Raw genomic sequence first — 11,370 nt, forward strand, 5'->3', positions numbered from 1 at the left:
GACCATTTCCTCAAAGCTCCACATAATTAACACATCCAAACTCTTCACACCTTTCCCAGGCCAGGACTGTTCTCATCAACAGTTTGAGCCACCATAACGTGGCACCGGCACCGACGGGATTTGCTCTGTCCTTTCCCCATCTTTATCTCACACAGCTCCTTTCCTTGTGCTGACACAAGGGTTTAGCGACATTTTGCCATCGTGAAACCTATCTAGGTTTAAAACTCACTGGTATATATACTTATGCATTTGCTTATGTATTTTTGCCAGACGTGTTTTAAACTCAGCTCAGTGCTGTATTCAGCTCAATTCTCTTGTGCTGGCCCACGAGAAGGGTTAGCGTAGGAGCATAAAAGAGCAGCAGAGAATAAAGTAATTTATTTTGGTGGTGAGGCTAATTCATGGAGGCTTAAAATGTTCTGGAGGCTACAGCCTCCCAGCTAAATGGAAATCCGCTGCCAACCAGACGTATGCTCTGTCTGTCTCTTGAAATGCATGCGATCGGAATCAAAGTGCCACCCGTAGCCTAAAAGGTAGGCTGGGAAAATCAGTCCCCCTTGTCTGTGCTCTGTCCATCCCTGAAGAAGAGGCTTCTTACTCAGTTGTTTGCAGCCTTTAAAAATCTGTGTATGATAAATGTTTTCTAATGGACAGGTGGATCCGAGGCAGTGAATTAAACCCCGTTGACAACAGATTTGCTTTGCTTATTTTGCTTCTGCAGATGTATTAAGAGCAGTTTATCAGTCATTGCAGATCCAGGTTTGCTGGTTGCAAACCGATGATCTAATTTGTTCTTAAATTCTGCACTGAGGATTGTGTTTGTGAAGGATTTACGTGACTGAAGAACTAAGTGTGCACTCCGTGAGTGGAAAAGAAAGAAAATCTGCTGATATTTCAGAGAGGAAGTGGTGTAAAATCTTTCTTACCATTTAAGCATTCCTGGGAAATGAGAGTTTTTTGTTCCTGAGAGAGGTGATCTTTGAAACTGCTGGTATGCAAATGGCTGGGAGTTGGGAATAATTAGCTGGTTAAGAGCAGCAGGTAGCATATGTTAACTAGGAAAAACGACGTTTATCGCTAATGACCCCCATTTGTACACCTCCATATCACCCCACCTTCCACGTGTGCAAGAAGACACTCAACTCGGTTCTCCATTTATTTTAATCGGTATAAATCAGGGCTAGCTTTTGAAATCCACCTTAGTTACATCAGGAAAATAAACAGCATAAAAGCCAGGGCTGAAAAACAAAGATCCCCCCCCTCCGCCACCCCGCTCCCAGGGGCAGCAGCACGAACCGAGAGCCCGGAGCCGCGCACGGGGAGCACTCCCGCGCCGCAGACAAAGCCCCGCGCACCTCTGCGCAGAAAAAAAAAAAAAAAAAAAAAAAAAAAAGAGCGCAGCGTCGAGCGAGCGGGCGCGCAGACAAAGCGGCGGAGCGCTGCGGCATGCGGGCCGCGCAGGGCTTCCTCTGCCAGCAGGCTGCTGGTGGCGGCGGCTGGTTGTGTTTTTTTTTTTTTAGCGTGTGAGTGTTTTTTTTTTTTTTTTTTTTTCCTCTCTCTCTCTCTCTTCACCAACTTCCTTCCTGCTCCAACTGCCAAAGCTCAAAGCTGAGCGCTGAGAGCGCAGGAGGACCCCCGGCCGCAGGAGCCGCTCAGCCGGTGAGTACCATCCCCGGCGAGGGGAGGACGGGGGCGGGGGGAGCCGGGCAGGGGAAGAGGAGCGGGCTCATCCCCGGCTCGCTCTCCCTCGGCGCTGCGCAACTTTGCGCCTTTGTTCCCGGGGGCTTGCTCCGTTGCTCAGCCTTGCCCGGGGGAGACAGGCAGGGCCCTGCCCGTATCCGAGGGGGAAGTCGGGCTCCCCGCTGTGATGGGGCGGAGGGGCAGAGGAAGGGGAGACAGCCCCCGCACCCCCGGGGTGGCGGGGGAGGGGGTGACAGCGGGTGTGGCTGACTGCGGGGTGGCACCCGGCGGTCCCCGGGGGTGGATGGGAGATGGACTTGCTTTTTGCCTTCGCACCCCAGAGGGGTGGGATGAGGAGGTCAGGGCCGGGGGCGCCGATGGGGCCAGTGTGCTACTCCTGCATCGCGGAAAATTGCTTCCTCCCTGCCAAACCCGCTTCCTGGAGATAAGCCCTCGATCCCCCGGTGGTTTGGGGGTATGATGCACAGAGGGAGGTCAAGTAAAATGCTGCCCCTGTGACACCCTTCTTTGTGCCCCGTGGTGGCATGGGATGGGGAAGCGCGAGGAGATTCTTACCATCCACCCTGTCTGCTGCCCCCCTGCCCCCTCCTGCTGCAGGTGCGAGGGCAGCCACCCACCCGCGGCACAGGCAGAGCCCAGCTGAAAGATGCTTGCACCCCTTTCCAGGGCATGATGGCTCCTTTGCCTCCTGCAGCCATCTCTCCTCTGGTATGGGGTCCCTGGTGCTGTCCCTGCCCCTTTCTTTGCTGCTTTGTGGGTGCTGCCAGGCCTCAGAGGTGCAGGTTGGGGCTGCAGGAAAGCAAGGAAAATGTGGCAGGGCACAAATCAGCCAGATTTCTCCTTGCATAAAGCGTTTATAGGGTTAATTTCCTCATTTTTAATGAGGCTCTGTCCGTAGGGTGTCTCCATCTTAGTCCAGCCCTTGGCCTAGGCAGTGACACAGGAGCACAGGGACCTGGACAGTTGGACAATGACATGCTCACTCGCCTGAGCCCAGTAACACATCTCAGCCTGCAGAGCGGACCAGTCCCAGGGTTGGAATGAGTAGAGGCAGGGGCAGCTGAGATGTGAGCTTTCCTCTTGGTCATCTGCCTGGGATTGTGACAGGAAGGCAGGGTTAGGTCCACAGCTTGCGGAGAAATGGCAGAATTGGATCTGATCGGTGCCATGCTGAGATGTGTGTGAACCAGGGATTGTACAGCCCAGACAGCCTGGCTGGTCCTGCTCCCCTCAGGCTCTTGCTGTTGGCATGGCAAGCTGCCTGTCCACCTCTCTGGGAGGTTTTCAGAGCCTAAAAGCATCCCCCCCCACCCCCTACCTCAAGTGAGCCATCCCCATAGGCTGGCAGGGAAAATCTCTGTGGCATGTCTGATGCAAAGGGAGGGTCTGAGGGATGGGAAACGACCTGCTGGTCCAGCCCTGACTCTCTGCCTTTTCTCTGCCTGTGGCCAGAGATCTCTTTCTCCATCACCCAGGTCTCTCCCCCTCCTATGATAAACCATAAAACCCCCTGTGGAGGACAGGGACACACTGGCAGCTCTGCTCAGTGGTTATAGCGGTGGCAGATGCAACCTAGTATCACGAGACAGAGCTTCGGAGAGTGGAAAGGAGTCAGATCTGCAGCTGGAGCCCAAGTGGAAGGCAAGACCTGGTGGTGGCTGCCACAGCTCACCATGTCCTCTGCCTGTGCTGAGTGTGGTGTGGCACTGAGGGAATGGCGACTCTTTGTAAGGTGACTGGGCTGGGACTGCAGAGCAGTGGGGCATGAGCAATCATTGCTTTCATGAGGGAGCTTCTCATTTCCTTCCTCATGGGGACAAGCTCAAGGGCCTTTCCTGTGATACTTAGGTCCTTCACACTTCTGGGGCTGGGCATGAACTCAGCCAAGGTTATTCAGCTGCTGGGATGTGCTTTCTTTCCTGTCCATTTGAGTTGAGATTCCCTTTTATTTCCCAGTCGCCTGCTCTGTACTAGTTTCTGACTCACCACAAAATTGAAAAGTAGTCTTGCATCAGGGCCATTGCCCATTAGCATGCCTGACCGAGTCGTCTTGTTCCTGTACTGCTGAGTCCTTCTCTGTCCCTTTGTAACACGCCAATATAGCCCTCCTTGATTTTTTTTTCCCCACTGGAATTGCACTGGGAGGTCTGCATATTACTCATTGCTGCCTGATTCCACTTGGTGATTCACCCTGAACTGTTGCATATATATATATTTTTTTTGTATTTCCTTTCTGTTTTAATGAATGAGAAAACTATTCCGCTAGCTCCCAATTTAACTTTTGGGAGCAGGAGCAAATGTTAAGGCCACAGCTGCAGAGAGGGATAAAGGGCTTGCTGGGGAAGTTGCAAATAAGCAGGCAAAAGGGGAATTTTTAGTAAAGACAGCCTTGAAGAAGGAGTTAATATAAGGATAAGTGGAAGTGAACTGAACTATCTGTGTAGCTCGACTAGATCCTTTTGCTGCCAAACAGTGAGGAATGGCTTGGCCATTTGCGACAACCGCCGCTGCACAAGGGCACTGCTCTATTTTTCAGCCTTTCTCTGAAGAGTAGGAAGGTGGGTAGGACCACGCGGCTGGCTCGGCAAGGCAGGCAGCTGCCTAAGGGGGACCTGGCCTGGCACTGCTCACCTCGTCCTGCCGCTCTCCTGTTCCCCCATCCCATGCCCTGTCTGCCCATCAGTTCATCTCTCCCTGCTCTGGCTCCCATTTGGGATACCACCCAAGCAGCTTTGCTGCCCTCCTGCATTCATCGGCGTTGTCTCCCAGCCATGCTGGCTGCGTGGCGGCGGGCTCCAGCCACCCTGCCTCTCCTTTCTGAGAAGCCTCGCTGATGCAGCGCAGGTACGCATGGCTGCTCTGCAGCCAGGCTGGATGCGGTCACCATCACGCTTCCTTCCTCAGCGGGAAGGAGACCTGGTCAGTGCCTGAAGTGAGCTGTTTCTGGGAGCAAGCACCGGGAACGCCAGCAGATAGACTGTGGCTGGTGAGTTTCCTTGAGGGCTTCAGCTAACTTGCTAATATAAGGGAGTTGCTGTCAGGTATTTGGGCTTTGTATGAAATGCTGCCTGTGGCTTTTAACTCGTTATGAGAGGATGAATGAAACCTCTGGCCTTGGCTTTATTCGTGTCTGTGTGTGGCAGTGGCTCTTTGTGCAAGATAGCTGGTGAGTGCTGAAACCTCGTACAGTAGCTTATAATTGCAGGGTTGCCGGCCAGCAACCGTGCTGCAGAGTGGCTGTAAATCACTCTGGTTTCAGCCTCCGCTCCCGCACCTCCTCCCTGGGAGGGAAGAATGGTGTAGGTCTGCGTGTGCGCGTGGTGCCTGCAGGGAGAGGAGCGGGGGCAGAGGGGGATTGTGTTCGAGCCAGAATATCAGCACGGCAGCGTTGGGATTGCAGCTGATCACTGTCGCCATTTGCCTGTAACAATCCTGCTGCGTTCAGCACTGGGCAGGTGCCTGCCTGCCCAGGGGACTGAGCCACATCCAGAGCCAGCACCCCTGGGGACACTACCCCTCTCCAGAGCAATCCCATTGACTGTTCCCTCCTCTGTTACCCAGACCAAGCGACCATGACTGAGAAGACCCAAGAACCTCATGTGGAGGAAGATGATGATGAACTGGATGGGAAACTCAACTACAAACCTCCTCCCCAGAAAACACTTCAGGAGCTGCAAGAGTTGGACAAGGATGATGAAAGCCTCGCTAAGTACAAGAAGTCCCTGCTGGGAGATGGACCGGTGGTAGTAGGTAGGCTGGGGCATGCTGATAGGAAGGAACTGGGGGGATGTATTGCAACAGTGTGCTGTGGGAATGGGACAAGGTGGCCCCATTACGTGCACTGCATCTGCTGGGGGACTGGGGATGGACAGGGGGAGAGATGCATGTAAAGGAAGCAGGGAAGATGCTCTGAACATCTCTTTGATGATCAGAGGGCTGGAGCACCTCTTCTATGAGGACAGGCTGAGAGAGTTGGGACTGTTCAGCCTGGGGAAGAGGAGGCTCTGGGGAGACCTTTTAGCAGCCTTCCAGTACCTAAAGGGGGCTTGTAGGAAAGACGAGGAGAAACTCTTTAGCAGGGCCTGTTGTGATAGGACTAGGGGTAATGGTTTTAAAATAGAAGGAAGCAGATTCAGATTGGACATAAGGAAAAAAAAAATACTGTGAAGGCAGTGGAACACTGGAACAGGTTGCCCAGAGAGGTGGTAGATGCCCCATCCCTGGAAACATTCAAGGCCAGGTTGGACGGGGCTCTGAGTAACTTGGAAGATGTCCCTGCTCCCTGCAGGGCGGTTGGACTAAATGACCTTTAAAGGTTCCTTCCAACCCAAACTATTCTATGATTATATGATTAGGTGTAAGGTTACTGGGGAGTGCTGGCATTGGAAAGGGACTTGTGGTGGGAGGTATGTGGGTCTTGGAGGACTCCTGAGGGGTTAGAAACATGAGGGGATTGGCCTACGCTGAAAGGCGGTCTTGCTCAGAATGATCTTAAGAGGGGAGTCTCCTGTAGTGGAAAGACCTCCTAGGTATTGGGATGGAGGCTGAAGAGATCCATGTTGAAGGACTGGGGTAAATGCGTGGTTCTATTGTGCTAAGAGAAGCCTGGCGTTACTGGGTGTTTCATGAAGTGCAGCTTCTGTGTGGGAAAGCAACCCCATTTCTTCAGTATCATTCCTTTCCCCCTGTATTTAATTTTGCAAGCTGATAGCTTCCCCCTGACTTTCCTACCTGCAGACCCAACAGCTCCCAATGTGGTGGTCACCCGACTCACCCTGGTATGTGACTCTGCTCCAGGACCGATCACTATGGACCTTACAGGTAGGCACAGAGTCTGTCCTTGGGCATGAAGAGAAACAAGCAAAGGCTCTGGCATGCTTCAAGTTGAAAGGGAGTTTGTCCCTGGGGTGCTGCAGTGAGTTCCGTTCCAGCCCAAACTATTTGATGATTCTATAACTCTGAGGGCATCTTAGCTTTGTTTCTTGTTTTAAGGTATACATGTATGAAAATGAAAAGGAGATGTAACAGAGAAAAATGTCGAGAGTATTTTTCTTCATCTAAACTGTTCTAGGAGCTTCTAGGTTTCTTCTGCCTTCTCTTCTTACTTCCTTTCAATGAGACCTCACAAGCAGAAGGGATGTGCATGTGTTCGGGTAATGGGCTGTTTTGAAACTTCAGAATCAAGCAATACTGCAGTTCCGGCTCCTGGGGACATGGGGAGAGAACCAGGCTTCACCTTATATGGGCTTTTCTGCAGAGAGAGGAAGCTGGGCCCAGAGGAGGGAAGAGGCTTCCTGTTCAACCGAAACCACGCAGAGCCCTGCAGAGCCTGGGCAGCCTCGCAAGCCAGGCAGAAGCTGCGAAACGTGCTCCGGTCACCCAAGCCAGGGCTGAGCGTGGATGAAGCATGCACACACTCCTGCAAATGCCCAACGAGTCTGTGCATAAATGTCTTTATATAAATGTGCCCAGACCTGTGTTTGCTTAGGAATTGTCTTCATAGATGTGGACACAGACACATACATACACCAGGCATTTCTGTGTATGTGCTCTCTCAGTGCAAGTGGTTGTACAGACCTCTGCATGCTCATTTTGCGGGCGTGCTGGTCTTTGAAGGGATGCTCACCTCCGACACCAGTCCCAGCCCTATCCCCCTGTGCGTGGTCTCTTCTCGCTGTGACAGATCTAGCTAACGGCTTGATCCTCTCCTTGCAGGTGACCTTGAAGCACTGAAGAAAGAGACCTTCGTATTAAAGGAAGGAGTGGAATACAGAGTTAAGATCCACTTCAAAGTGAGTTGTTTTCCCTCCTGTTGCTTCTCATTAGTTGCTGAGGCCAGTCAGTGGTAGTCTATCAGATAACTAGAGCTAGGCAGCACGCCTGCCCAAAAGCTGGGCCCTTCTAAAGCTCCCCTAGTTTCAGGTGTTGTTCTACCCATCAAGGGACTGGGCATTTCCACAGAATTGCTTCTGCTTACTTGCCCCTAGAAGTTTCTTTCTGTCCACTCACAATGGTGAATAACAGGTGGCTGGGAAGCCAGGTGGGAAGTTTTGGCTGAGTTTGGCTTGGCTTTTTAGCCACCAGAAAATCTTTACTTCACACAAAGTGGGAATAGACAGGGAGAAGAAGATAAGAGATAATGGCTTTCCATGAAGTACTGGTTCAGTCGGCATTGCTGGGCTTCATGTATGCGTAAAAAAAGATTTAGTACTGTAACATTTGGCTGAAGATACCCAAGTTCCTCTGTGTCACAGTTTACCCAAACGGGCTCATTTCTCCCCCTCTCCCATTAACCAGTGTGTCAGCCATTTCTTCTGCTTCCAGCTGAAAGTGAAACTTGGCCACTCTGCAGTGTGGCATCCAGCGCTGAAGTGGTCATTTCCATAAACATTTGCTGCAGACAAAGCTGGGCTTGGCAAAGAAGGTGAAAAGGGAAGGAGGATAGTTCTCCTGAAACAGACGAGGGAAAGTGTTAACGTTGTAGGTTCTATGGGAAAGATTTCCCTTCTACTCAGAGGCTTGCTCTCTCAGAGATGACTTTGTCCCCAGAGATACCCCCAGCTCTCCTTTGTGCTATGAAATATTTCCATCTGTATCTGAGTCCTGTTGGCAAGAGATGCCTGGAGCCAGACAAGTCATTCTAACTCCCTCCCTCAGTCCCAAGGCTGGTAAGAGCTGGCACCATGTGAATTCACACCTGTGATGTAAAAGGATCTGCCCGTCTTGTTTCCAGATTGAGTAGTGCTGAAGGGAGGCAGTGTGTGCCGGTGAGGGACAGCAGGGATACATCCAAGCTATCCATGGGAGATCTGAGGAGAGATTATGAACAAAACTGTGTCCCTCTGTCTCTTGAGGAGAAACTTGCCAGCTCCCCACAAAGCTTAGAGAGCATCTGGGAGTGCTGAGCTAATCTTGCCCACCCTTTTGTGCTGGAGGAGTGACTCTAGTCACCCATCTCTGTTTTTCAGTATGGAAACTATTAACTGACAACTCCCTGCTTAACTTTTCTTTGTCTTTATCAGCCTGTCCTGGGAAGCTGATTGATGTGCTCCAGTCAGTCTCAAAGTTAGGAAAGGATGGGGAAGGGCAGGAGATGCACAGAGGATGATGTAAGTCTCCAGGTGCCTATGGAGAAGTCATGTTAGGACTCACCGCAATGTGTCCTGTGCTGAGCCCTTGAGAGCAGTGGTGTAGGGAGCCAAAATGGATATGTCTCTAAGGAGAGAAAAACAGCAGATACAGAACAAAAAGTGTTCCTGTGACACTTACTTCTGGTCACTTCTTGCAGGTAAACAGGGACATTGTGTCGGGACTGAAATACGTGCAGCACACCTACCGGACAGGGGTGAAGGGTGAGTAAGAGACCTTTATGCCCTGCACCTACTCCTGCTCCTACCACTCTGTTCCCTTTGCTCAAAGAAGCCTTCCTGCAGCTCTGGGCTAGGACAGAGCCTCCCTTGGCCCTGAGGACCCCCCCTACGCCACCACACAGGAGGCATGGCTTCTCAGTAGAGTGCATTAGCTTGCAGTCTGCATCACCCAGGCCAACTGTTTCCTGTGCCTGTGTGAACTCAATATGAGCCAGCTCTGGTATCTGTATGCTACAAAACTGTCTGCAAGAGCAAAGTCCCCAGAGACACTGCTTAGACAGGGCTTGCCACAGATTTCCTCTCTGTACAAGCTCTTCACTTCCCCCCTCACCCTCTGTAGAGTGGCTCAACCCATGTGGAGCTTCTCGTTCTCTGAAAGCCCTTCCAGATGCACTAGGTAAAATTCAGAGCTTCTCTACAAAGCTTCCTGCTGTCTGTGAAGACCTGTGTTTGCCTGTGGCCTCTCCTCTTTGTGCAGTACTGCCTTGCCTGGACAAGGCAGAGGAAAGTCTGATTTTGCACAAACGCATCCCACGTGTGCAAATTTGCATGCAACCACCTCTAAGTCTCCAGCATCCCATTCAGCACATCTAAGTAGCATCTTCTCACCAAAAAAGAGAAGTAGCAGGGGATTGAGAGAGGTCTTTAGACATATATTGGGTGAACCCACTCTCTTCCAGCAGCACATACATATGAGAGGGTACAGACTGAGTTGCCTGTCCATCTGCTCGTCCATCCGTTTATCCTTCCAGCTGTCCTTGTGCTTCATGAACCTGCTTTTTCCACTGATTCTCTTCCCCTTGCTAACATGGGCCATCTCTCTCTTCCTGCTGCTTTCTTTCTGTCTGTGATCTGTGCTTGGTTTTTTCTCTCCTTTATCATTCCCCACCTGAGGGGCTCATCCCTTGTGGATTGTTTTCTCCTAGTGGACAAAGCCACATTCATGGTTGGCAGCTATGGGCCACGGCCAGAAGAATACGAGTTCCTGACACCTGTTGAGGAGGCTCCTAAGGGTATGCTTGCTCGAGGCACCTATCACAACAAGTCCTTCTTCACGGATGATGACAAGCACGACCATCTCACCTGGGAGTGGAACCTGTCCATCAAGAAGGAATGGACAGAATGAGTTCACCCAGTTTGCCTTCCCCCTTCCCATCCCCTTGCCTCCTGCACCAGTCTCCAGGTGGGCCATGCCCACCACGCTGCTCCTTCCCGCCACCGCAGCTGGCCACAGCCCAGGCAGCCCTTTCTGTGGGCGCTGGGGCTCTGTGCCAGCCTTGGCTGATGCACAGGCCTGCAGGTGGCCTTTGCTGCTTCTTCTGATACACTGATAATAACCTGCCGTGCCCGTTTTCACCACCGCTCCATCATGGCACATAATGGCTTCAATTGGGAAGCATCTTCCTCTCTCTCTCCTAGTACTTCCTCCATGTCGCCTGTACCAACTCCGGTCCCGGAAGTGCCTTTTCTAGGAAAGAAGATCACCTGGCAGGGCGGACTGGTCCCTGGAAAATCCCTATCTGAGTTAAACTTGCCATGGGCTCTGACTCATTGTAAATGGTTTCTTACCTCCCGTGATGGTCTCCTGGTCTGTATCTGGTGCCCTACCCCGTTAAAATCCATCCTTGTGCAGGCAAAACCAGTCAGGGGGAATGCAGCTAGATGCTGTAACAAGACTTCAGTGTCCCAAGAATAAAATCAGTTTCTTTCTTCTTTTTTGCATGAGTGTCATTTCCTTTTCTAGAGTTTATTTTTCAGTGATGCGTATGTCGAAAATGCGTTATAGGATGGCTTGAGAGCATGTTTCAGCAGGGAAATATCTCTCCTCCTTCAAAACATCAGCCTAGCTCTATAGGCAAACTATTCCAGAGCTATTTCCTTCAGGGATTTCATGAATCCTTTGAAGCCCAAAGTCTGACCCGTGATGGGGGCAGGCTCCATGAGTAGACAGCCCCCACCTCTCATCCCAGGTGGCAACTGAATCAGCCAGGAAGCTGTAACATGGCCTTCTCATGTTAAACCCTTACCACGGCAGCTGTTCCCCATAGCTAGAGACAATGCAAAAGCTGCGTGTTCCGGTGGCTGTCCTGCTGGCCAAGCACAATGCAAAATTAGCCTGTCTGGGACCCAGCACTTGGAGCAGTGCAGTGGCTCCTTCTGCATGGAAGGGTGTTCTTACTGAGCTGGGGTGCACCCTGTGGGGATGGGGTAGCTGAAACGTCCAGTGCTGTGGGTGAGGATGCACTGGTGGCAGTGGTGGTGAGGCTCTCCAAGGCTGGTGCCTGCATAGGGAGGAAGG

The 11,370-nt window shown here is 51.7% G+C and overlaps 1 protein-coding gene across 2 annotated transcripts; it reads left to right on the forward strand.

The window, feature by feature from the left end:
• The first annotated feature begins 1,356 nt into the window (after positions 1-1,356).
• On the forward strand, positions 1,357-10,784 carry ARHGDIB (Rho GDP dissociation inhibitor beta). Of its 2 annotated transcripts, none has more exons than XM_086751116.1 (6): positions 1,357-1,659; positions 5,263-5,451; positions 6,439-6,522; positions 7,417-7,493; positions 8,990-9,053; positions 9,998-10,784. In XM_086751116.1, exons 2-6 carry the CDS (start codon positions 5,274-5,276, stop codon positions 10,195-10,197), a joined length of 603 nt encoding a protein of 200 aa, XP_086607242.1. In that variant the 5' UTR covers positions 1,357-1,659; positions 5,263-5,273; the 3' UTR covers positions 10,198-10,784. The 2 variants fall into 2 exon arrangements, with proteins under 2 accessions (XP_086607242.1, XP_086607233.1); XM_086751107.1 differs by lacking the exon at positions 1,357-1,659 and adding an exon at positions 3,324-3,342.
• The last annotated feature ends 586 nt before the right edge of the window (positions 10,785-11,370 follow it).

Source organism: Chlamydotis macqueenii, chromosome 1, assembly GCF_036417535.1.
Source record: "Chlamydotis macqueenii isolate bChlMac1 chromosome 1, bChlMac1.mat, whole genome shotgun sequence".
NCBI classification, from domain to species: domain Eukaryota; kingdom Metazoa; phylum Chordata; class Aves; order Otidiformes; family Otididae; genus Chlamydotis; species Chlamydotis macqueenii.

Coding starts and splice junctions, on each gene's coding strand:
- ARHGDIB (XM_086751116.1), top strand. CDS start 5,274: ATGACTGAGAAGACCCAAGAACCTCATGTGGAGGAAGATGATGATGAA. Junction 6,523..7,416: donor GATCACTATGGACCTTACAG/GTAGGCACAGAG, acceptor CTCTCCTTGCAG/GTGACCTTGAAGCACTGAAG. Junction 7,494..8,989: donor GAGTTAAGATCCACTTCAAA/GTGAGTTGTTTT, acceptor CACTTCTTGCAG/GTAAACAGGGACATTGTGTC.